Here is a 26,616-nt window from a genome sequence, read left to right as displayed (position 1 = left end):
TCTGCATCTTCTATCTGGATATCTTTTAACTAAAAACTAAAAACCAAAAACAAAACCAGAAATATTTGTCATGTCAAGAGCAAGCGAGGGTGGGTGGGGGAGAAAGCAGTCCACTGTGTGACCAAGAACTAGCAGCAATTGATCCCTCCTATCCCATATGTCCTGCTACCTCCTAACTCAGTCATGGCAGAAACTGAGATACACACCTGATAAAGTTACCAGTTTAACTTCATGGTGTAACCAGTTAATAAAACCAAATGTCTTCTTCCTTCAACACTTCCCTCACTCTCAGTGTGTTCTCTGTTGTGTCAACTGAAAAATATGCCAGCTTCACGTGACTCAGCCCAGAGAGAAGGAAGCTGTACACTGACTTAAGGAAAATTTTCTGATGAAAATACAGAGCTCCACTTACCAGGCAGGGAGATATGAAAATGGAAACATTCTTTACTATTTAATTTGAAAATAGATCATCATCTAAGCCATAACAGGAGTTTTATTACATCAACAACTGGTCTCTGTTGAAAATAAGTTTCTGGGTTGCCTTTCAGCATGGGCCCTTTGAATGAGGAAAATCCAGAATGACATTCCAGTGTACAGAAATATAGATGGGTGGACACATGGAGAGAGGAAAACATTTCTAGATAGTCTCCTTTCCTTTCCTCGAGCCCAAACTGGAATCATTTAGTATATACTATTTTGTAACTAAAATAGGTTGTCTTTGCTGTATAAAAAGCTGGAGTTGACAGCACTAATTATTCCTCACTATTTCCTTTGATCATGGGTGATACAAGTGATAGAGTCATTGATGTTAAGTAAACATATGTTTTCTCCCTTCAGGCTGATATTGGAAAACTTCTCCTCTTTCTGGATGTATTATGATAATAATTGCAGCTAAGAAGTAATGTACTTTTTATTGACATGGCCAGATGGAGCCGTTACTTTTACAGACACATGGGTGTTTGGATTCCAAGATCCACATGGCATCTTCTAATTATTGGGCAGTTTTTCAGCAGTCCTGAGACTTTTAGGCTATAAATAGTAGCTTCTTTCAGTTGCAAACATCTTATCCTGTTGCTTGGCTCTTTCTGAGTTGAAGTCAGCTTTTTTTTTTTTTTTTTAAGAGTTTATTTATTTATTCATGAGAGACACACAGAGAGAGGCAGAGACATAGGCAGAGGTAGGGGCAGGCTCCCTTTGGGGAGCCTGATGCGGGACTCGATCCCAGGACCTCAGGATCACGCCCTGAGCCAAAGGCAAGACGCTCAACCACTGAGCCACCCAGGCGTCCCTGAAATCAGCTTTTAAAAGGGAAATTATCTGATCCCCTGTTTTTGTTAATGGTGCTCCCAAGCGAACCAATGAACATTTATTCATTATTTACCTTCTACTTTTCTCACTTTATCTTAGGCCTATGGGTAGGATGAGATTAGACTGAAGAATGAGAAAAGGGGCCACCCTCATTTATTCAGATGTTTGCTCATTCATTCATTCTGCAGATATTTATTGAGCACCCACTCTATGTAGGTGTAAGTACTTTCCCTTTGAGGAGCATACAATACAACATGTGATAGATACAAGTAAACCAGCAAGTGGTCTAGGAGCACTACATAGAGTCCCCTACTCAGCCTTAAGAATTAGAGAAGATCTGTATATGAGTTGGCCTAGTGAAGAGGGAAGGTGGTAGAAGGGAGTACCCAAGCAGAGAGCATTGCTTATGTAAGGTCCAGAGAAGATGTCAATGACCTTTCAGAGGACTTCAATGATATTAGTAATACAGGAATATAGAGTACAAGGGTGGGTTTTGTATTATCCAGTATTTGATAGTGCAGTGTTGTTTAATACACACACACACTCCCTAGAGTATCCTCCCTAGATAGGGAATATATTCTTGAGTCCACCATAGGCCCCACCCCTTTCCATTGTTCTGCTCTATACTGATTTATTTTATTACCTGCCCAACCTATGTAGGTGTTTGAATTGGGGCTCTTCTACCTCTGGACCTACACAAAGATCAAATTCGGATGACCTCAGTTGCCATTTCTGGTATAACAGGAAAGGAGACTAGCTTTCTGATGGGACTCCAAGGACCAACCCAATGAAAGATCCTACCCATGAGATAAGACCAGGACAGTTAGTCAGATACATTAAAAGAAGGATTCCCCAACCCCCCCCCAGGGAAGAAAATGAAGTGTGAAAACAAATATTTGTTGAAATCCTATCATGTGACAGGTACTATGCTAAGTTCTTTTATTTCAGGCCTTTTTATAAAAGATGATAGTAATTTAAAAGGTCATACGTTCATATATGAAATTAAACTTACACTTTATAAAGTGATCTTTTAAAAAAATATTTTATTTATTTATTTGCCAGAAAGATAGAGCCAGAAAGCACAAGAAGGGGGAATGGCAGAGGGAGAGAGAGAGAAGGAGCCCCAATTCAGAGCTCTATCCCAGGACTCTGGAATCATGACCTGAGCCGAAAGCAGGGACTTAACAGGCTGAACTACCCAGGTGCCCTATAAAGTGATCTTGTGTATCTCCAAATATCTTATATTTGAGAATATCATTTCATCTATAATGCAATCAAATTTTCACCACTATTGAATGTCAATTATGTGTTAGGTACTGGACCATAGTGGGGATATAGAACAGATAGAGTCACCGCCTTCTTCACTGCTGGGGGCTTCCTCAGAGCATGGACAATTGTCTCTATCAGGTCCTCGGAGCTGTCAGCTTTGAGTCACCGTAGGATTAAAGGAAGTTTTTGAAAAATACATCAGAGTTTGTAATCTTGGTGAACTGTAACAAATTTGTGTATTTAAGATTGATTTGGATCAAGCCAACCCTTCTTGGAATGAAAATTGCAGCCATTAGGTAAATCAATAGCAAACACTTCTGTTGGTAAATCAGGGGTGACATTGTCTTCCTAGGACTTTCCTATTGTTGGTTTAGGGTTTTGAATACCTTGCTAAACTGACTTTAAAAAATAACTCCTTGGTCCTCACAATAGAAATTGAGCCAAAGCTGGTTTGCATGTTCATACTTGTATTTGGCATGAGTCATGAGAAATGAGGATATTTATTTCCCAAGAAAGGAGGAGAATCTGAGTTAACTTTGAATCCTTCTCTGTGGCCCAGCATAGTGCCTTAGGCAGACTGTTGCTCAATAAATATTTGCTAATCCAAAAGCCACTTAGCCAGAGATCTCTATCTACAAAGAAGGGTCCTCTTTGCCAATCCGTCAGAGGGTCTGCACTGTTGAACTGCCCTATATATTGGAAGCTTTGCCATGGAGAACTCTATCAGAGAGTAAGGAACAGGTTGTGCTTATATAACCCCTTGTTTGCCAGGTATGACATCCAGGTAAAATGAGGCTGGAACACAGACTTCTTCCTTCTCCCAGGCTCTACAGTTGGCCTACTGGTTGTTCCCCTGGTTCACATCTGGGAAGCATCACTGAGCCCTAGTGAGAGAAATGCAGTTTCAACATTCTGATTTGTGGCCACGCTGGAGCAAATAGGGCAGCCACAGGTAGAGAATGATGCAAATTTGTGCATCTGGTTGATAGGCATCTGGGGAAAATTAGAACTGTAAGAGAGGCCCACCAGAGGACAGGGGATCCCAAGTTAATGATTGTAATGAAGCAGAAGTAAAGACAAAAACAAGAGCTCATGGGAGAAACCAGGAGGACTTTGATGAAGCCAAAAAGAAGGTGGAGAGGGAATCCTGAGTTGTCGGAAATTCAGAGGCAGCCTCATGTTCTGTTTGTGAAAAACTGACGAGTGGTTAGGTCAAGAGAAGATTCTGAAATGTTTGGGAGCATCTGATATCAAATGAAGGAAACTCTGAATTACAAATAGAAGAAAATGGAAAGTCAAGGCAGTTTTGTGGAAGGGTAGCTTTACAATATTTACATAGAATATTTCAATATACAACAATATTGCACAAAAGGGACCTATAGAAGCTGGCGTGAACACTGGGATTAATGAGGTGGGTGGAGCAGGGAGCTCTGGTGTGGCTCAGGTGAGGCTTTTAGTCTGGGCAGAGCGGGGAGATATGCAAATACTGTGGTTACAGAGAGCTGAGTGGCCAGGGGAACCAACACCGTTTCTGAGCTCTCAGAGGTGGGTTTGGAAAGGCATTTACTCAGAGCATTGCCCAGAAGTGAGCTGGGCTCCCAGAAGCACTGTAATTTCTTTAGATCATCTGATAGCAGTCTCTGATGTTTACCAGCTTCAGGGAGATCAGGCCATTGTGAAATTTTTTTTTTTTTTTTTTTTTCTGTAATAAAACTAGCCCCAGCCAGCCAGACTGGGAATTTACTGCCTGAGCTGTTTTCCAACATGGTTTTGCTGGCAAAACCAGACAAGAGTGTTTCCTTGACTCTCAAGGGGCCTGTTTACACTGACTTTATTTTTACTGCCAGCTTTCAAGCAGGAAGAGGTAAATTATGTTTAAAGTTCAGCAGGTGAGCAGAAGGGTCCCTGGTCCTGCCCTTTCTGGATATGCCTGTGTGTGTGTGCATGTGTGTGTGTGTGTGTGCACGCTTTTCCACATGCAAATTATTGTGCCCTGATTTGATGAGACCTGGACCTGCTTGTTTTCAGGCAGAATGATGGGTGCCTGACTGGTTGTTTGGCAGTTCCCTATTTGTTTATGGTAAAGAAGGTAAATCAATCTGCGGGATTTTCTGGATTGGAGGGCAAGGAATATTTACTGTCAACAGGATAAGAACAAGGAGATATAAGATACCGGGCTCCAGGATGCATCTAGCATTAAGACAAGAGCTTAAAAAGGTGGAGAAGAAGCCAACTACAGAGCGTTTCTATCTCGAATGGAGCTTTTAAATATTTGAATGGGAAATACAACTTGGAATATTGCCCTTCAGTCAAAGCACCCGACAATAGAGCTTAATCGAGTCCTATTAGGTTGGACTCCAATTCAGTTTCAATTCCATCAACTCTTTTTAAATTCTTTTTTTAAAAAATAATTTTCTGAAAGATGACAGTTGGATGCTCCCGATTTGGAAATGAGAGCTGGAGGGAAGAATTGGAAAGACCAGTCTCTGGTCCATGTATACATCCTCAAAGAAATTTAGCACTGAGACTAACATTCTTGGGAAATCAACCTGCAAATACTGTCCTCCACTGACGGACAAACCAAGACGTTGCTGCTCCACTGGGGGCTGACCAAGAAGTCATGAAATCCCCAACTGCAGGAGACTTGGAAGAATGCCTCCTGAATAAGGTAAGGACAAGTACTGCTCTCCCACGTTCCCACCTGGCTCCCTCCCACTCCACCAGCCTGGATTCAGAAGGGATTTCAGACTGCTTCCAAAGATACATGAAATGCTCCTCAGGAACCCAAGACCATCACTCATAAGAGTGTTTAGGGACTTACCTTATTTTCATCTTCTCTCTAAGGTTCTAAGTGCCAGAGGCACGTTGGGTATAGAAAGTTAAACGGGAACAGAAAGTTAGAACGTGGGTTGGAACTCTGGCTCTGCCGCTTATACTGGGTATTGTCACCAACAAGGCACTTACCCTGCCAGAGCTTCAGCTTTCTTCTCTGTAAAATGGGGGTGATAATAGGGCCTTAGAAAAAGAGTAAATGGGATTAAGAATGCCTTTCAGAAACTCTAAAAGTGCTCAATTTAAAAATAGATATCATATTTATCACATCAATTAACAGTTAACTGAATTTCTTCTGTAGAGAGGCAGAGACTCTTGGAACGTTACAACTTGAAGGCCCCTTAAATATGATCTCACTTAATTAAGGCTTTCCATTTACTGATGAAGCTATTAAGGCCCAGAGCCACCTGTAAAACTAAAACTAAGGTTAGGGATTTGTCTAAGTTTTAGGGACATGCCTTCCCAAGTAAACAAAGTAGAGTTCATTATCACAGTGATAAGTAAAGTTGATTTCTTAAGCAAACTACTTAGATAAATAGGGGACACTTACAATAATAAAAATTATAGCCAACAAAGTGACGTCCCATATTTTCCCTTTTTGGGGCTATTCTAAATGGAAGGGAGGCTGCCAGGCATTTTCCCCATGGACCTGTGTTTTCTGAAAGAAAAAAGTCCACGTTTTTCAGTCTGGCATCCAAGTAATACTTTATTTCCATGTTTCCCTGCATCTCCAATAGCAGAGATTCTTAACAGTGCTCTACACATTGAACCAGCCTGTGCACAGGTTTTCTTTGGCCTGCAGAATATTTTTAAATTGCTTCAAATTTGTTACAAACATTTCAAAATAGTGGGATCTTGCACAGAAATCCAGAGTTTCATCTTCTCTGGAAAAAGGGAAACATCAGAATACCTGACAGCCACAGGTCCCAGTTTCTTGCCTGGCAACTGTGGGCTGGGGCTGTTTGTTCAACAGAGAATGTGCTCATGGGTTCTCTGGGAGCCACGGCACTCCTGGGTCTGACATCCACCCCCTTCCACCCTTCCTCTCATGTGTGTCCCCGCTCTGTCCCTGTATGTGGTGAGGCTGCCAATCCTGACTCACAAGTTCTAGGCCCTGAGGAGGTCTAAGTCCCAAGCTCCCCTTCTCTCCTCTACCAGGGGAGACAGCCTCTCTCTTCTCCATTTCCCTGGCTCAGATTCATCCTTCAAACTCAGCTCAGAGCTTACTTTATCAAGAAAGATTTTCCTGACACCCTAGCACAGAATGTTTTGGCTTCCCTATGAACTCCCATCATAATTATTACTAACAATATTTATTTGGCAATCACTTGTATATTGACTTTTGACACCTTTCCTATTATTATCTCAAGTGACAATTTAAATATTGTTTTATTCTTTCTAAGTTTTTGGAGGGGACAATAATGTCTTGAATGTCATCATTGCCCTTGATATTCACCCAGTATCTTTGTACATGTATGGTCAGAATATCTTTAGGATTCATTGAAGATAATACAAGAATAGTGAAAAAGGTGCTGGCAGGTTGAGGCCCGGGCAACATCTCATTTAATCTGTCAGCAACCATGCACCATGTGCACAATCTCTCCATTTTTACAGAGGAGGAAATGGACTCTTGTAGATTAAATAACTTGTCCAGAGTCACGCAGCTGGATAGTGAAAGTGCTGAGGTGTCAGTAAGAAAATTCTGTTCTACTCCAAAGCCATATTTGCTCTACTAAACCCTCTGTATCTCCACAAACACACTGAGCACATGCTTTGTGCAAAACACTGTGCCCAACACACAAATCTGGGATGTGGCCTGCTAACTGAGAGGAAAAATGTAGTTTAGGGTATCTTTAAGGATGGCCCTATCCTACCTGCAGATTTTGCACATAACTCTGAGGGCAAAAGGAGGATGTTCCTTGTGCAGACAGGAAAATGCTTACTATAACACATGGCCAACCACAAGGGCTACAACAGAGATTCCCACATGGTGCTAGGGGAGAGCAGAGGAGTGTTAGCTCTCATGCAGGAGGCATTGCACAGCTAGAGGAGTGGAGACCAAGCTCCAGAGGGCACAGGGGGTTTGAACAGGTGGATGAGTACGGCAGAGGCCTTCCAGGCTGAGGGAACCCCATTCAAGCAGTCAGTGTGGGTTCATGCCCTGCAGCCTTGTCCCTGGGGAGGCAGAGCCGTGCAGTGGTTATGAACATGGGCTGCCAGGCATGGGCAGTGCCCAACACAGATCCCCATTGCGGGACTTACTGACTCTGGAGAGACCCAGAGCGAAGTACTTACACATTGTGAACTTGTGTTTCCTCCTGTGAAAAATGGGGATAATCATAGCACCCACCCTGCAGGATTGCTGGACAGCTCAAGGGAGCTAGCTCTCAGGAAGTGTCCCTCCTGTCTCAGCTCCATAGTGCAACTGTCGCTGTGGTTTCTGTGGAGTCATGCACAATCTGCAGGGCCCTAGCATCTGGCTCAGGGAAGAATGGGTCTGAGAAGATGGAGATTGATGGTGGAAGGCTTCCTATCTCACCTGTATGTAGCACCTACATCTCCATCCTTTTAAGATCATTAACCCTGGAAGACAGAGATGGTGCTGGTCCTGTTTTTTTGTTTTTTTTTTTTAAACTTGATTGAATTTCATGCAATTCCAGAATTAAATATCTGACTTCCTGACGTCTGACAGGAAGTTCTCGGCTTTCCATCTCGGTTTTCCAGGGACACTCATGGTGGGTGACAGTCTCACAGGGCACATGCTTATGATGTGGCCAGACCTGTGTGACATTCCCGACATGTTCCTTAGCACCGCCCCTCTACCTGTCTGGAGAAAGCAGGTCGGAATGCGAGTGAATCAGAATGGTGTTATTATAGGCAATAACCTTGAATTCTCACTCATTTACATTTGAAACAGTAAATTGTTCTGAACTTGAGCTATTAATAGTAGCAAAGAGGGTGGGGCAACAGCTGCTGACTGCTGTGGCTGGGGAGGAGGAAAGTGGCCTGGGGCGGGGCTGTGTACGTGTGTATGGGCAGGTGCACTTGCCCCAGAGAGAGGAAGCCTGCAGAAAATGCATGGCACCCTTCATGGGGCCTCTGATGACTCTGTTTGCAGAAACCCTGCTGCATTAGAGTACCTGAATCTGCACGCCAGGAAGTGTAGCATCACTTTCCAGGGTCAGTGCGACCCAAGGGAGAATGAGAGGACGGAACTACACATCCAGCATCATGTGTCCGACTAACTTCATCTGATGCATTTCTGCTCATGCTTTGTCCCATCCACAATGCAGCCTTTTTTTTTTTTTTAAGATTTTATTTATTTATTCATGAGAGACACACAGAGAGAGGCAGAGACACAGGCAGAGGGAGAATCAGGTTCCCTGCGGGGAGCCCGATGTAGGACTTGATCCCAAGATCATGACCTGAGCCAAAGGCAGATGCTCAACCATTGAGCCACCCAGATGTCCCCGCAAATGAAGCCTTTTTTTTTTTTTTATGAAGCCTTTTAAAAAGAAATGCACTCCTATGTTCACCGACCTAATCTGCAGCAGAGGGGGCATGTGAAACTCAGGCAGGCACTGAGGTCATGTTTGGACTGAATGTACCTTGATTCCTTCTTCTTAAAGGACCCTATTTCCCCCTTACATGTGTTTCAAAGCTACACTACAAAATGGGTCTGGTGTTGGGGTTGCCTCAAGGCTGCCGCTGGGTTCTTCCTGAGGTTGGACTGACATGAAATTCTTCTGGGCTCCTGCCTGCCATGAGTCTCTGCGTGTGGTGGCACCTCCTTCTTTCCCCAACACCACTCCCCATAAAGCTGCCTCAGGCCCCATTCCCTGCTTTTCCACACCCTGAAATGGAATCTTTTTGCCCTACCTCTGCTAGGCTGTGGTCAGGAGGAGTGGAGGGAAGCCACCTGGGGTTTCTGGGTTGTGATTGACACCAAGGGCGTGACTAGTGGTCTGTGGGTCAGAGCCTGGGAAACCTTGAGCCTGAGTCCCTTCTGGGGCTGCTGAAGAGCACATACTCCACAGAAGTGTGTAGAGGTAAGAACTGACTCCAGGTGGCGCCTGGGGGGCGCTCAGGTCATGATCCCTGGGTCCTGGGATGAAGCCTTGCATTAGGTTCCCTGCTCTGTGGGGGCCTGCTTCTCCCTCTCCCTCTGCCTGCAGCTCCCCCTGCTTGTGCACGCGCGCGCGCTCTCTCTCTCACTCTCTCTCTCTCTCCCACTCTCTGTCAAACAAATAAAATCTTAAAAAAAGAAATAAAAGAAAAGAAAAGAATTGGCTGCAGGAAGTATAGCCAGAGATATGTGAGGAAGGAGCAGCTCATCACCTGCAGGGAAGAGACTCCCAGTCGACTCCCTCCCAAGCGCTGGCATGGGCAGGGGGGTGTCCAAAGCAAGGCTCTTCCCCACAGCTCTGATTGAGCCCCACAGCCCATCCCCTACTATGTTGGCCTGAACAGAACAGTCAGTGATGCCCAAATAAATGAGACTTTGGATCTGTTATTTCATGAGCCTGGACTTCAATTCAAATAGAGGGCATGGGTAGGTTCAGGAAGAGGATAAAAGTAGGTATTGCTTCTGGAGCATCTACTTAAGGGTCCCGCTCAGTGGGACAGAAAGAGCAGTGAGGGAACCTGGACTTTAGGACTAGTTCTACTGCTGACTACCAGTGTCACATTAGGACAACCACCCATCGCTCTGGCCTCTGGTAAGGTGACACCAGACAAGATGGCTTCTGAGGTCTCTTCAAGCTCTAAGCCCCTGAGTCACAATTGCAGTGGTAGTAATGGATAAAGGAGATCTAAACCAGAATTTATGGCTCTCAGCCCAGAAAAGTATTCCCTTATTCTGATTTTTCACTTTCAGAAATCAAAACAGGTCATAAAGATGCATGGTGAGTGAGGGATTACAGGTGCCTTCTAGGGAGTGTGTGAACTGCCTTGTTCTGCCCAGTAAGAAAATGTCACCATCAAGTGAGGGCCATTTGTAGAAAAGATTCACAGTGGAGAATTTTTTCGATCAGCTACTCATCATGTGTGTGTCCATGCACATGCGCATACATTTTCTCTTGAGCTTTTATCAGTTAAAATTTATTTGACAGTGTCAGGGTCCCTGGGTGGTTTGGGCAGTTAAGCATCAACTCTTGGTTTTGGCTCAGGTCCTGAGACCAAGCCCCTTGTCCAGCTCCTTGCTGGGTGTAGAGCCTGCTTCAGATTCTCTCTCCCTCTCTCTCTTCCCCTTTGCTGAGTCGATTAGTTTATCGACTCAGCAAAATGTATATGCAGGTGGAGTTACCACCGTGTTACTGATATTCGAGTTCTATGAACTCAAATCAGTGGAGGAATCGTGGCTGAGCCTTAGCCCTCAACACAGGCTAAGAAATTAGCTATTTGAGAATATTATTTTCTGACTGCAGGGGTCTCTCCAGTTAGCCTTACATTACTTTCTCCCACTGTTCCTGGTTAGACCTCGGGTCCTGGAACTTGTCCGGTGTTCCCTAATCTACTAAGTGACTTTATCCATTCTCTTCCCCCAGCTGGGAACCATGGCCCGCCCCAGAAACCTTCCCCGATTCCTTTATCCTTTTCCAGGTGTTGTGCAGCAGGCCTAACCTTGGCACCTCCGTTGTTCCCCTTGGACGTTGAGGTATGGAGGACACCTTACAACTGAGCCCATCAATATGCCCCAGCTCCGTGGACCCCCCCACAGCTGAGTCTTGGGACTGCCTGGCAGTCATCCCACATGTGCCTGAACAGCCTCTCTTCCTTAGAGATGTGATTTCCAAAGTCTGTCGCCCTGGAGTCCCCCATGTTTTTCTCTCCTCCTTACTCATAGTACAATGTCTTGTCTCCTACTCTGCAAATAAAACAGTCCTCAGACAAGAAATCTCTCTGATTCCTGCACTTTGACTCTTTTATCTGTGTTTGCTCCTGTCCTTTTTTCCTTCTGATGCACCAAGGTGAATTGCTCACCAGTTCCTGGATTTGCACGACTCCCTGGCGGGGAAACCCTTACTCAGTGGTTTTGCTCTCTGCTGCCTCTTCCTTCCCCACTGGTTCTTTTCTCTCAGCATTTAAACGTGTTCAAACCTGTGTGTCATTTTGAAAAAAACCTGTTGGTGTTCCTGTTTTGTTTCTCCCCTTCTCTGGCCAGACTTCCTGGAGGAGTTGCTTACTCTTGCTCACCTCCCACTTACTCTTAACCCACTGCAATCTGGCTTTATGCCTGTCCCTTCCCTGAACACATTGATCCTGTTCTACTTGCCAAACGCTGTGGACATTTTGGGGGCCCTATCTCACTCAGCCACTTACTGTTGATTCTGTTCTTGAAATTTTTCTTCCATCGTTTTTAAGACCTCTTCCTGCTTCTCCCATTCTGCCGTTCTCCTACAAGGCAATCCCTTCCCCAGTAATAAAGGAAACCATTACAATCCTCCCTCTTGTGCTCCTCATACTAGATATCAGCCATTCGCTCTTTCTAGAATGACCTTCACATCCTTCCCTTTCTAGCTAACTCCTACTAATCTTTCAAGCTATAACTCCTCTACACTATGCTTCTAGGAAGGGGCCCCCTGCCTCCAGACTAGATGAAATTTCCCTTTTCTGTGTACCCATAGCATCCTGTACATACCTATACCCAGCATTAGATTGCTGTGACTTTAATTTCCAGTTTATTTGTCTTGCTCTGTCCTATCAGCTGTAAACCTCTTGACAACATGTACACACAGAACCTGGCATAAATTGTTCAACAAAATTGATCGAATGGAGTTGAACCAGAACACAACGAAGTCCTACCCTGCAGGAGACCCTTCATCATGGGCTGCTAAATGTATTCTCCTTTATTTCTGACAGAGCAAATAGTTTTCTCCGTCTGTGACCACCTTTTCTCTTCCATGTGGACACTCTGGAAGATGCAGAATCTTGATAGTTTACAAATGCTCAAGAATGATGCCCTGGATCCCTTCTCCCATGATGAATATAGTAGGTGGACGTATGGAGAGTAGTGGGTGGCTGCTGGAGGCAAGAAGATGGTGTTAAAAGCCTATATAGACATGATCATAATATCTAAGGTCACATAAGGTGCATGGATTTTGAAAGACTATTTCATGTATATCATGTATTTCCCATGAGATTGTAATCCCTTAAGATCAGGGACGTTGTCTTGTGTTTCTTGTTACTCCTAGGCATCTGGAAGGTATTTGTTTTTCAAAAATATCCCCTGTGTGGGGAATAGGTACCTTTAAAATATGTCTCAGGCTTCAGACTAGGCCACCTGCCCTGTTGTATACCCAGAGGCACCCTGCACTTCCCTATTATGGCCCTCATGCTTATATTCAGTACTTACACTTGTCTTCCCTACTCTAGTAAGCCGTGGCTATGTCTGTGTTATTCATTGCCATGTCCCAGCATGTCACAGAGTACCTGGCACACAGAGGTGCTACATAAATGTGTATTAATGAATTAACTTGATATATGACACACCTTACTCCTGTGACAAACAGCATGTGTGCATATGCACATTTGTGTCCTATGTCCATCTATGGTTGTTGATGGACAACCTTTCCAACCTTTCCAACCATGGTAGAAGGTATGAAGTCTCAGGTGACTAGAATAGCTGATGAGTTAGTTTAGAAAAACAGCTGGAATTCTCTTTGACTTGGACTTTTTTTCTTGACTAATGTATGGGTGCCTTAAACCACTTGAGAATACTTAGAAACAGCCATTATACAAAACTCAGAGAGGATATAAAGGTTCACAGTGGCCACTGCATTTAGATATATCAGATATTGCTTCCCATCAGTTCCTGGCCAGGCTTAGCAGCCTTTCCAAGGGCGGAGCACTTGTCTTGGCACCAGTCTGCAGGTGCCACCTCAGCAACAGAATGGAGGCCCTCCATTTCAGAAAACACTTACAGACTCTTCCCATTTCTTCTTCACTTGGATCTTTCTAACTCTCCTGAGCTTACTAAAAGTTCCTACGTGTCCCCCATGAACACCTCTTTTCCCTAAACCTTGAGTAGCTGTAAAGGTATATAATGTTGGTGCTCAATTTTCTGGCAGTAATTCCGTTTCTTGGGAACTTGCAATGTGGAACCTGAAGGAACATAAATGCGCACCTTTTCTTGTGGGTCTAGCAGCAAAGAAAGGGTGAAGAGAGCCATCCTTTATGGACAAAAAAGCATGAAAACCACCTGTGGCATGATTCCACATGTCAAACTGCTTAATCTTCATGGGATTTATCATACCTGATGTTAGGTTATACAAACACATACGCGTGTGTGCATACATACGTATATGTATGTGTTTATGCACGTACGTGTACACACACACACACACACACACACACGTTTCCTGTCTATATGAGGACAAGTCTATCTTGTTTGCTTTTTTCATGTTCACCATGTGCTCCAGCACTCACCACATTTCGGTACTAGATAAATGCTAGATGAATGTTTCTATATCTGAGGAGGACACCATGCCACCAGCAAGTGCCATCACACCTTGGTGCATGTCCCCTGGGCTTCTTGGGAGGGCAGGCTCATCTGAACGGACTCCTGTGGTTGCCCACCACCGGGCCTGTCTGGTGATGTCCTTGTGCCAGGTCCTGGGCCCTGCACCTGGGAGTGACCACCTATGCTGATCCCCTCACACCCAGGTGGGCTTGAGGCGCCAGCGGATCTCCCAGATTGTGGAGGAAGTGCAGAGGGTTGTCCACCATCTGACCACAGAAATCAGCCACCAAGACATTCGATTCCAGGCCGTGCCTTATTCTGACACATACAATGGGAACATTAAGGTAAGCAGGTCTCACTCATTCTGTAAGAGCCACCCAGGGAGCCAGGGAGTGTGGGAGGGCAGGTCTCGGTGTGCCACAGGCGACACACCACCCAGAGTACCAATAATCCTTCATGTTCCATAGGTCCTCTGAGTATTTACCACCTACACACTTGCTCGGTAGGTGCTGTGTCATGTGAGCCTCCACGTTCCTACTTTACGGATGATAGAATGGAGGCTTCGAGAAGTCAGATAACCCGAGCATGTCCCATTTGGCACTACAGCCAGAACTCAGCCCGGGGCTTCTGATTCTAAGCGCGTTGTGCCGTATTAACTAAAGTTTAGTCAAGCACACATTCATTTAGGCAGCACCTGCTTAGTAGACTGGAGGCTGGGGAGAGGGAACTGGAGGCATTGGTGAGAAGATTGCTGAAAGAGAGAGTCTATGGGTTGCAGGTGGGGGAAGGAAGAAGTGGAAGAGGCCCTTAGAAACTGCAGGGGCAGCTTCGCAACCCCTGTCCTTGCTGCAGACAGGACTCTAAGCCACCAGGCCAAGCATGACAGCCAGCTTTCCTGCAGCCCTGCTGTGTGGGCCATGCTGTTCTTGCAGAAATGGCCTCCCTCACGCCTGCAAACAACCTTGTGGAGCAGACTTGACTCGTTGCCTCTCAGAGCTGAGGGAAGTAGGACTCTGGGTCATTCTAAGTTCCTATGCTCCTCTATCTCACTTTTTCTTCTGGCACACGAGAACCCCTTTCACTTGTATTAAATATGTATTCATGCCCTATCTCTCACACATGATTACAAGCCCCTTGACTGCAAAGATCATGCTTATTGAGTGCTCCATTGCTAGCACCCAGTGCATGGTGTGTGGCCCATGTAGACATTCAACTTCAGTGAATGAATGAATGAATGAATGAATGAGTAAAAGAAATAGTCCCTGAACTGAAGACCCTTGCTGGTCTAGAACATTCCAAGGTCGTTGGGCATAAGGACCACCCACAAGATTCTGGGACCTGTGGATTTGGGGACAGAGCACAGATTATGGGAAATTCACCCAGGGTGAAAATTCTAAAACTTAGATTGAATCCTGACATATGACAATATCGTTTGCCCACTTCTATCACTCTTCTAAACTGCATTAGACCAATAGAGACCAGTGACTAGGAGCAGAAACATAACATCACTTTTTTTAAAAAAAAGGATTTTTATTTATTTGAAAGAGAGAGCAGAGTGAGAGAGAAAGGGCATGAGCAGGGATAGGGACAGAGGCAGAGGGAGAAGCAGACTCCCCACTGAGCAGGGAGCCAGAGGACATAGGGCTCCATCCCAGGACTCTGGGATCATGACTTGATCATGACCCGAACTGAGCCACCCAGTGGCCCCACAACACCACTTTTCCTAGAATTATATCTGAGGAAATTTCCTTCTGTGGCCTCACTTAGAATTCATAGGTTAAAATATATCTCACATTTATATACATCACGTCCTGCATATTAAATTTTGAAAATAATTGGAGTGGGGCATATAAAAATTGCTTTTATCTTGGACCAAATTCACCAACTATCAATTAAGCATCATTTATGTGACTATTAACATAACAGTCATGCACTTGAATTTACAATTAAGTGAGTTCAAATAATGTATTGATTTTGAGTGCTAATGTTTAAATTTGTTCCCTTTTTTTAATCCCACCACCTTTCTGTTGGCACCAGAAGTCATGTGGATCCATTATCTAAAGCATCACACTGCTGTTCTCTGACAATGAGGCAGAGTTTGGTGTTGACCTGTGAACTGGCCAATGACAGGCCCTGAGCAAAAGTTAACCAAATACCATGTTCAGAACTTTCCATGAAAAGGAGGTGGCTCTTCCAGGGTATAGCTCACTGGTTTCATGTAGCTCCCATATTTCACTGATGGGAAAAAGTGCAGTATGGTGTGGGCTGCCGCGTGATGTGGCCAAAGGTCAAGCTCCCCCTGGGGCTGGCACATTGCTGGCCAATTTGTTCTATCCTTTGGACTGTTGGCCTGACCATTTTCAGCCTGGCCTCTACTTAACTGGTACCTGTAGAAATGGAGTAGGGAGATGCTGATTGTGTGCTTTATTCCATTAAATTCAGAATCGTCTCAAAGGTTTATGTGGTCTCAACAACTGCTTTTCGTTTCACCTGTGATTTTATAAGACCGATCATCAATACTGGCCATGAGTCATCAGATCAGGCAAAAAGAAAGGGAGATATTTTGCAGAATCCTTTCATCTCCTCCCATCCCTTCCCTTACCCAATCCAGATCACTCCTCCTTGACTAAGAGCCATCCCAGCATCGGAAACAGCCACTGAAGAAGCCATCAGAGGGCTTAAGCCCACATTCGTGCTCTACCACTTACTGGCTGTGTGTCCCCAGGAGATCTCAGAGCCCCTCTGAGCCTTAGGTTCCTCATCTGGGAAATGTTAACAAAGCCCGCCTCACCACGTAGCTGGGAAGACCACCTAGTCTAATGCATGAGAATTGCAGTGCTTTGTATGTGTTGAGCTCCCTGTATGCTATTTCCTTTCCCTGCTTTCTCTTCTCCCCCTAGACGTTAGGTGCCCTCTAGAGTCTCAGGTCAGGTTCACTCTTTCCCTTGCAGATTCCTTACACAAAGGACTCAATGAATTTACTCATCTGCCTGAAGCATGACAGTGGTTAGTGGCAGAACAAAGATGGAATCCTCCTGCAACAGGCAGGCAGGTGCAGCTCTCTGTCCATCTTGGCGCATTGCTGAGGGTTGAGTAGTTCACTGAGCTCCTTGGTTCAACTGGTTGGCTCCCTGAGGATTTATGTTACCTCCCAAGTCCATGAACTCACACTCCTCTCTACTTTCTTGATGCCAGGTGTTGGCCCCCAGCCAGTTCCTCGTCACTGTCCCAGTGAAGGGCCTGGCTGGGTACAGGGAGGCCAGGGAGCAGCGCTGGCGGTACTACACCCTGCAGGGCACCAGGCTTTCCTGCCCCTTGCAGGACCCGGAGGGCCTGCAGCAGTGGCTGGAGGTGGAGCAGTTTATGAAGAGCCTGTGGCAGTGGCACAAGGCAGATGTGAACATAGAGGGAGATATCGTGCCTGCCAAGGTCCTCCAGGTGTTCCGGAAGCTGGTAGAAAATGCAATTGGAACCTGTCGTCTCTCAGGTGAGCTGATCAAGAAAAGTACAAGGACAATTTCTGGCATTTCCCTTTTGCTTTAAAAAACCTCTGCTTAGGTGAGACCGGAAGCTCATGCCCTTAAATTAAGATAATCCCCATGTGCTCCTTATATCTGTTCACTCCTCACGATATGAGTTAGCTCTTTTTTCTGCTTTGACGCTGAAGAATGGAATCCATATAACATCCACTTGGATTTCCGTGGATTATTGCCCCAGCAGAGAAATGATGGGCTTTCGGTTATGCACCAGTTCCCGGATGTTAATTTAAAAACTTGGCTACACGTTTTAAAAAGCAAATTATTCACAAACTACAGATCTTTGGTATTAGCACATTCCTATAACACCCTCCAACTGACTGCAGTACCCTGGTGTATTGAGATGCCGCATTTGGAAACCACTGATTTGTGCCAAAACACAAAATTGAGAAGCCATAAAGAACCGATAAATTTGATAATCCCAAAATCTTAAACCGTATACCAACATGTGGCATATGTGCACACACGGGCACACACACATTTTGTTCACACAGAATAAAAATGTGTATTTCATACTGGGTAAAAAGTTGCTAATTTTCTTAATTATAAAAGAGTAGTTGTAAACCAGTAAGAGTAGGAGCCAGCCAATAGAAATAATGACCAGAAAAATGACTCACAGAAAAAGAATATAAACACGTAGTAGTAAAAAAGTGGGGAAAAAAATTCCATCTAACATATATTTCAAGCAATGCGCATTAAAACAGCCAATAGATTGACAGAGATGAAAAAATGTGATCATGCTCAGTGTAGGGTTGAGTGTGGTACAAAAGGCCTTTTCATGCATTGTTTTTGGAAGTGTAAATTGGTGCCTACTTTTTAAAGGGCAATCAGTCTGTTTTTATTTTTATAAAGTGCTTCAGTTGACAATTCACCAATTCCAGGTCTAGAAATATATTCCTACAGATTAGAAAGAAATATGCATAACGGTGTCCACTGCCATAGGGGCTGTGTGAAAGAAAGTAAGTAGACATAATATCAAAAACAAAGGGAAGTTGACAAAATAAATTGTACTACCTCTACCTCTACACAGAGTTGTAAAAAAATCCCTGCGCTGGATAATGAAGGGAAAAACCAGAGCACCGACCAAGAGGCAATCCCACGTGTGTAGAAAGAAAAGGATCTGAAAATGTACTTTTACTTGTCTGGACTGTCTGAACTGTTCTGAAAGGTCCCATAATGGAATTAGCCCGTGTTTAATGAGTTTTTACCACATAAAGGATGCTTTCGTGGAAAATGTCATGCGCATAGCAACCCTGGAGAGTCAGTTATTTTTCTACCTTTTTTTACGGATGAGAACACTGAGGTTGAGAGAGAGGAGCTATCATGCATGACCGAGGTTGAGGTCATGCATCGAGTGAGCTGAGCCAGGGCAGAAGCAGGGTGTGGTGGGGCAGGCTGGTTCCAGCATGTGCTGACCTCTTCACTTCCAAACACTGGTAATAGTGAAAGTGCAAATGAGGGCTTGCAAACGGGCCAGGTTGATGAGATGCTTTCAGTAAATAATGCCAGGGTGCCAGACGTCGTCATGTTCCTGTCTGGGCAGCTCTGATGAGCTGCAGACAGTAAGCTCTTTATCGCACCCCAGCCAAGGAGAGGAATGTTTTCCTTTTGAATAGCTTAACGTGATTAATGAGCAAGCTTCCATTTTCTTCTCTGAGCAAACAAGAGAAAAAGAACAGATCCTGATTCAAGACAGCTCATCCTTTTTATCTGTAATGAAGGCAAACAAACAAAACTACTGCGTATCTTTTGAAAGAAGGGGGAACAGATTAGCAACGAATTCTAGTACAGGAGCTGGAAGATGCTCCCAGATGCATTTATCTTCTCTCCCTCTCTTTGCCAGCTTGGAAGAGGCAGCAGGGCTTCTTTCCACTCATTCGAGCCTTTCAGCCAGTGGCTATGACACACTTTGAAGTATTCTATAATTGCAAGGGCTTGGGATGACAAATACACCTGAGGCTAGGCTAGCTTAATGGATAGTGGAAACAATGCCATCAGAGAGCCTGGGCGGCAGGGGAGGGACGGGTTAAGCCGAGCTCCACTAGAGGCCAGTGAATGAAGTCAGGGGACGGAGGCTGACAAGGTCAGGACATCTGAGCAGAATGGAGGGGGCACAGAAGAATGGCTGGATTTCATTTTTACTAGCAAATACTCCATCTTTTCTTTGTCTTCTCTGCCTCTTCCATTGAGCCTTCTGAAAAGAATCTATTACTTTAAAAGAAAAAGTGCCATAAAAGCTTCGGGGGTGGGGGAGAAAGGGAAAAGCAACATGCACCAACAATGAGGTTTTCTAGCAACATTTCTACCAATATTTACTCAGCTAATTGTCTAGTTTTGCCATAGACACCCCACCTTTGGGGTGTTTCCGGCCTGTGAAAGTTGCCCCATCACCTGCAAGGAGCTGCTCACAGCTGTGGCTCCCGGATTCCTCCTTAGGACGTGGGCGCTGAGCCAGGCTTCCTCTTCTCATCGCCTCTTTGTCGCTTCCCGCCAGGTAAGGTCAGCATGCTCCCACACCACGCTGCAGCTGCAGTTTGGGTTGCCGTGGAAACGCCCACGTGTCAGGTGGAACTAGAGCTGGTCCCCGCAGTGGAGATCCCCACGGCCTGGTCTGAGAAAGCTCGGTGGCCTCCCTGTCTGAAGCGCTGGCCTTCCCGACAGAGAGTGGAGTGCATCAAGGTATCAGTGGGCCGGGGCCCAGCTCACAGCGTCACTGTCAGCCAGCTTTGGAAGGAAAAATGAGGTTTCACCAGATCAGTGGTTCCCCAGGTGTGATCCTCAGAATCTGCAGTGACCCCTGAGAGCCTGTCAGAGATGCAGAGTCCCAGGCCCTGCTCTGGACCCCCCCAGGGAGAGCTGGTGGGCAGGGCCCAGCAATCTGTTTTAACAAGCTCTCCAGGCTCAACTTGGAGAACCAGTGCCCGAGAGAAAGTGGGCACAGTCTTTCCAGTTCACTGTGTGCCAGGAAAGGGGTTTGCCCTGAGCCTCCTTGCACATCCCCACACGGGAGGTACTGCCTGCCTGGTAGCAGGCTCCCCCACTGCCGCAGAGCAGCGCATGGCTTCTGAGACGGCTCTCTACTCTGGCAAGCGTCATCCTTCTCAATGTTCCCCATGTTCTTCTCTTCCCCCAGTCGTTTGGGTTTGCCCTATTGGCCTGTTCCAATTATCACTGGCAGCTGAGCTTCCTGCAGGCCGAGCAGGTGCTGCTGGAGCAGCTGGATGAGGACGGGGGTTGCCGCAGGAAGTGTCTCCAGGCCCTGAGGCAGGTGAAGGAGGATGTCTGGTGTCCGGGAAAGAGGCCTGTCATCACGTCCCACCATCTGCAGGTGAGCGGATGTGCCCTGGGTATGGGTAAGTGGTCTCTGCGCGCCCTGCAGGGCCTGGTCAGAGCCACTCACAAACAGGGGTGTGTGTGTGTGTGTGTGTGTGTCCATGTGACAGATTCTAGAGGGGGCCCTAGTGTCCATATTGGCTCTCCCATGAGTCCCCACTAACTGCTGAGATCTAGAACCCCGGGCCATAGGTGTGCCCACGACAGCCCTGCCCAGGAATGGCGTCTGCCTCTTCCCTGCCCTGCTCGCCCTCTTTCCTTTTGTTGTTTCCTCTTTTTCTTCTCTCTCCGTCCCTCCCCTCCTCTTCTTTCCCTCAACAAACCAACACGAATGCCCAAATGCCCGCTATGTGCCAGAAACCCTGCTGAGGTTCAGCCCTGGTTTATAACGCATCTGCACCCCCATCTCTTGAGAAGCCTGGGGCCTGGAGAAATCTTGCAAATGGCTTGAGCCTCAGGTGAATTCATGTTCCCCCCGGTGTTAGGGCTCCCTGGGTCCCCACTCTAGCTGGGTGCGGCCACTGCTGCTCAGTGGGGGGGGGGGGGGGCAGGGAGGCCTACCCGGAAGTGGTGATCGTCCCATGAGCATGGCTGCAGACCTGAACTTCCGGGTCTCAAATCCTCAGGCAAAGATTTCCCCTCCCTTGGCAGCACCTGCTCCTCTTGCCCGAAACCCAAGAGTGTACATTCATGCCTGCCTTGCCTTTACTCACTCAGCTGGGGCCTGACACTGGCTCCAGCTTGCGCTGTATGTCCTGCCCCTGGAGGTACAGGTAGGCGAACGCAGGAGCGGTTCCTGATCCCTTGGAGCTTATGTCACAGAGGAGACAGAGGGTCAGATGGTCCCCCTGGTGCATATGGAATCACACAGCGTGGGGAGCCCCATGGAGGACGGGAGTGTCGTTCTGTGAGGACCCAGAGCAGCAGAATCTGACCTGGGCTGGGACATCTGGGGAGTCCCCCTGGGGAGGTGGCCTTCCATCACACCCTCAACTCCTCTTCTGCACATAGTGACCTGGACATTCCTGAAACATGCCGTGTGACACACACACCGAGGTTGCGAGGTGGCAGACATAGAGACAGCACAGGCCAAGCCTAGCTAGTGTCTGCCTGAGAGCTTCGCTCCTTCTCCCTGACCTTCCACACAGGTGAGCACAGGGCACCTGTCTGTGTGGTGCCTCCTTTGCAGGCTCCTGCTTGTACCCCTCTTGTTCAGGGGACCATCATCTGCTGGCCCCGTATTACTCTTCCAGCTCCAATGTAAGCTATTTAGGGGCAACCACTACTGAACCCTTAGTATCTCTCCCAGTGCCATGTATAGTTACTCAATAAATATTTGTTGAGCAAGTGAGTGAACGCTTTCACGTCATATTCAACTTTGTTCCCCCCCGGAGACAGGAGGCTTTGCTTTGCTTTCTTCTCTTTCCTCGTAGCCTGCCCTCCTTGACCTGCCTGAGAATCTGTGAATGTCTCTCTGCCTGTACTGGGGCCTTTCTCTAGAGTTTCAACATTCCCGACATGTGGTCACGCATGTTCCCCTAAAAACACCCACCTGTTCTGGACTGAGGGTATGTACTTCCTGAGACTCTAATTCATTCTGAGGGTTTGGCTTTTTGCTTGCGTGCCTTTCTACAGGCTACACTAGGAAAAGTCAGAGTTGAGAAGCGAGTTCCATTCTACCTTGTATTGAACTTAATGATCTTAACCATTGACTTCATTGTCTTGCAATTAAGATGGATGGAAACATATTAAGTGATGTGAATATTTTAGACAAGATTGAATAGGGCCACCACAGGCCTCCCAGCCCTTGACTACTGTCAAAACTGCGTTACACCCAAGGGTTTACTTTTATTCCGGTAACTTCTCAATCACTGGAGGGCTTTAGGGTAACTCCTTAAATGTACTCTGTTTCTGTTCTCCCTAACTCACCAACAAGGCATAGAATTGTGCATTCTCAAGAGTGGGTATTGTAAAAGGGGGGTTATGTGTTAGGACAGGACAGAGAGAAGTGGTACTAGCTGCCTGTTTTAGCCTTCCATCCTTGGTCCAAGGGCAGGATGCCCTCACATTTAGACACTGGGATGGACATGGCTGGTGACAATGTGGCATTAGATACCATCCCGGATGATGTCTGGAGTGTAAGGGATCCTTGCCAAGCCTTCAGTCAGGGGAAAGTGGAAGAGACTGGGTTGCAAAACGGCATCAGGAAGAAGGTACCAGTCATCATCACCCTACCTTCAGTCTGACACGGTCTGATGAGGTTCTCACCTCCTCCCCCAAGTGCTCTCCCCCCAAAGCAACTTCATGCGAACAAGAGCTCATCCTTCATTGGTTTATTTATTCCTAAAACTCACTCAAAGGCACAGGGGCTTGATTGTAAGAGGCTTAACCACTTTGGTATGCTTAGGGAGATAAAACAGGAGAAATTAAAACACTTTTTTGTGTCTAGGTACTCTTGATAGCATGATATTATCTCCAACTCATTTACTTGGCACGATGTGATCTAAAAGCATACTCCGGATCTTGCTGTGAACCTAAAACTGTTATTTTCTTCTTCTTCTTCTTTTTTTTTTTTTAAAGCTTTTATTTATTTATTCATGAGAGACACACAAAGAGAGAGAGAGAGAAAGAGAGGCAGAGACACAACCAGACGGAGAAGCAGGCTCCATGCAGGGAGCCGACGTGGGACTCGATCCCGGGTCTCCAGGATCAGGCCCTGGGCTGAAGGTGGTGCTAAACCACTGAGGCACCCGGGCTGCCCTGTTATTTTCTTCTTTAGTAAAGACTATATTCTAAAAATGCTCAACATCTAAATCATAACATTAATTCTTTTACTTAGTCAATAAACATTTTTGACTACCTGTTGTGGACCAGCTCCTCAGCTGAGTGCTAGTGACATGATAGTTATTAAAATAGGTATCTGCCTCTTCTTTCATGGAGTTTACAGCCCAGCAGGGGATTGCACAAATAAATACAGAGGTGACAACTCCTGTGATCACTGGTGTTCTGAGAAGTACATTGTGAAGAAAGTGTGTAATGGTATCATAGGGAAATTTGATCTGATGAATGAGTGTGTCCTGGACAAATTGGGGAAGGAAGTATGTTCCATGCACCAGAAGTCAGACGTGAAAGAAGTCACCCTGTGGTAGAAGAGAGCATGATCCGTGGCCAGCGGGGCTGGAAGGAGAGAGCCAGGGAGGAATGAGGACAAGTCAAGGCTGGAGAGGAACGCAGGGACCAAACCTTATAAACCACACTGTGCAAAGGATTGTGGGTTTTGGTTAACCAGCTAGAAGAAGGCTGTAAGATATTACAGACAAGAAGAAAGATTTATATTTCAAAAAGATCACATTGGCTGAGGCGTGGGTGGTGACAGGATGGTGACAAGAATGGGGGCGGAAGTCCAGGTGAGGTGGAAGGGAAGAAGATAGTGGAGATGAACATATGTGTGTCAATTTGAGAACCACTTTGGGGGACTGGCGGGGCTTGATGACGCTGGTGAGGGAGGGGTGACTCCCACCTCGTGACTTGCATGACTGACTGACCAAGCAGCTGGAGACACTACAGGTTTGAGGGGTGAGGGGCAGGCCATGAGTTCAGTTGGGACACGTTGGTGGAGATAACTTTCAGATTTCCAGGAGATAGCAGGTGAGGAGGTCAGAGGAGAAGTCTGTCTTGGAGAAAGAAAATTGCGAGTGACTTCTGTGTGTGTGGTGGGGATTCAAGCCACTGAGGAAGGAAATAAGTGAGCACAAAAGAAAAAGAGCAAGTGGAACTGAGCCTCCAAAACCCTAGGATTGAGGCAGGTCAAGGGGATACCATACCAAGGAGTGGCTGCAGTGCCTGGAGAAATCCAGAGAGCACAGTGGCTTGGAAGCCAGTGAAGAAGCGCTCAAGAGGGAGGCTGTGAGTGGGAGAATTCGATGCTGCTGGAAGGTCAGGTGAGCCCAGGGCCGGGTGAGGCCTGTTGGATTTAACCATGTGGAGATTGTTGGACCTTACAGACAGTGGCTTCTGAGGCCTGAAGGCAAAAGAATCCACGTTGCAGTGGACTGAGGTGAGAATCAGGGGAGAGGAAATGACGACAGATAATTTGAGAAGCCTGCACTTGCAGAGTGGTGAGAAGTTAGGAGGGAGATGCGTCCTGCGTCAGGGGGTAGGGCAGGAGAGCTTAGAACAAGTTCAAGAGCCTGCAAGAAAGAAGGGAGTCAGTCACAGACAGCTCTTGGAAGGAGGGACCCCCACCCCCACCCCCGCTGCATGGGCTTCCCCCAGCCAGGTGATGTGGTCAAGCAGAGAAGAGAAGAAGATGCCCGTGTAGGCAAAACTGTCTAGAACTGTCTGGTTTGCTGTCATGAGGGTTTCCATTTTCCCTGTAAAGGAGGCGAGGGATCTGCCCAGGGTGGGGGGTCACAGATTCAAGGAGAGTGATGGTCCCCGGAGATGTCAGTGGCCAGAGAGACAATGAGCAAAGGAGCGCAGGAGACCAGTGGGACAAGGCCGAGAGCCCTCCACGGGTGGGGATCCTAGAATCACAGCCGAACCTCCCTGCCCTGGGTGACTCCCTCCCTCCTTCCAAGGCCCTGTGAGCTCGGTGATGTGTCTGAAGATCCTCTCCTCTGGTGCCCGGTGCAATGTCTGATGCCACCTCTTCCTTCCACAGACGGTGCTTTTTTGGACTTGCGAGAAATATCCCCACTTGAAGGACTGGCAGGTCTTCGGCAAAGCCTTCCTGCGCCTGGTGAGGAAGCTGCACAAGTGCGTGAGCCAGCACTTCCTGAAGCACTACTTCGTGCGAAAGAGCAATCTTTTCCGGTCTGCCAACTGGGGCGAACTGGATGCCGTGGCCCAGCAGCTGGCCCTCTTCCTGAAGAACCCCCAGATCAGCCTGCCCTGAAGCTGCTGCGGCCTGGGAGGCTCTTAGACCCTTGCTCCCCGCTCGACCTCATCCTTCCCTGTAGGATCCTGCCCGGGAGAGAAGCAGCATATGGCCCAGGGCGCCCTGAGCAGCAGCACTTAAGAGAGGAACACTGTCCCTCAAGATTTCTGGGCCAGGCCTCTCTGGAGCCAAGCAGGTATCTCAGCCCTCACGAGCTACCTCCCTCGGGGACAGCTGTCATCAGGCTTCCCCAAGCCACCAATTCTGAGTTGATGACAGCACTGAACGTATTACCCCCTACCCCCACCCCAGCTCAGGCCCTGAGGTCTGCTGCAGAGGGTGGAGACGGCCCGGAGCGGTTCTCCAGCCCTCTGGCCACAGGCTTACTAGTGTTCCGTTTGTAAAATGCAACCGTGAGCATGCCTTTCCCGGAGCAGGGCTGGGAGCCTGTTGTTCTTGGTTGGTAGCTGGTGTTTGCCTCCTGGAGCGGCCAACACCACATAATCAATTAAATGATGGCATCTGATGGGTTGCGTCGGTATGCCTGGGTTGACCCTGCTGCCCTCCAGCCCTCCCGGACTGTGGCTCGGGGCTTCTGCTTCTGTCTGCTTCCCTGGTGTTCTCGAAGTAGGGAGAGGGTGGTTTCGATGACCAGTGTGGGTCAAAGATGAAAGGGCATCTCCGTTTGCCAGTGGCTCCCCTTTCCTTGTGCTCCGGGGCCAGGTATTCTTGGAATGGACTCCGAACAATGACCTACATGGAATGATCTGGTGTCACTCACCTCTCAATACCTGCCTTTGCTCACTTCACCCCCTCGCTCACTCCCTCATAAATATGTGCTAGTTGGGCACCAGGGAATAGAGCCCAGAGCCAAATGGACAAAGGATGCACCCTTTGGGGGGTGACGCCTAAATGTGGAAACAGGCAGTGGACAACAGATAAACAGACACGGTTCTTACAGATGGTAGCAAGCGCCCTGAAGGAAACTAAATGGAATA

The 26,616-nt window shown here is 46.9% G+C and overlaps 1 protein-coding gene across 2 annotated transcripts; it reads left to right on the top strand.

The window, feature by feature from the left end:
- The first annotated feature begins 4,406 nt into the window (after positions 1-4,406).
- On the top strand, positions 4,407-26,144 carry MAB21L3 (mab-21 like 3). Of its 2 annotated transcripts, none has more exons than XM_041754300.1 (7): positions 4,407-4,466; positions 4,606-5,245; positions 14,074-14,214; positions 17,066-17,357; positions 19,901-20,085; positions 20,540-20,734; positions 25,403-26,144. In XM_041754300.1, exons 2-7 carry the CDS (start codon positions 5,198-5,200, stop codon positions 25,634-25,636), a joined length of 1,095 nt encoding a protein of 364 aa, XP_041610234.1. In that variant the 5' UTR covers positions 4,407-4,466; positions 4,606-5,197; the 3' UTR covers positions 25,637-26,144. The 2 variants fall into 2 exon arrangements, with proteins under 2 accessions (XP_041610234.1, XP_041610235.1); XM_041754301.1 differs by having other exon boundaries at positions 4,432-4,466; positions 5,000-5,245.
- Positions 26,145-26,616: the final 472 nt, after the last annotated feature.

The sequence above is a fragment of the Vulpes lagopus genome, chromosome 5 (genome assembly GCF_018345385.1).
Source record: "Vulpes lagopus strain Blue_001 chromosome 5, ASM1834538v1, whole genome shotgun sequence".
Lineage (NCBI taxonomy): Eukaryota > Metazoa > Chordata > Mammalia > Carnivora > Canidae > Vulpes > Vulpes lagopus.
Note: the sequence above shows the minus strand (reverse complement) of the source record. Positions and strands in the feature narration are given on the sequence as shown.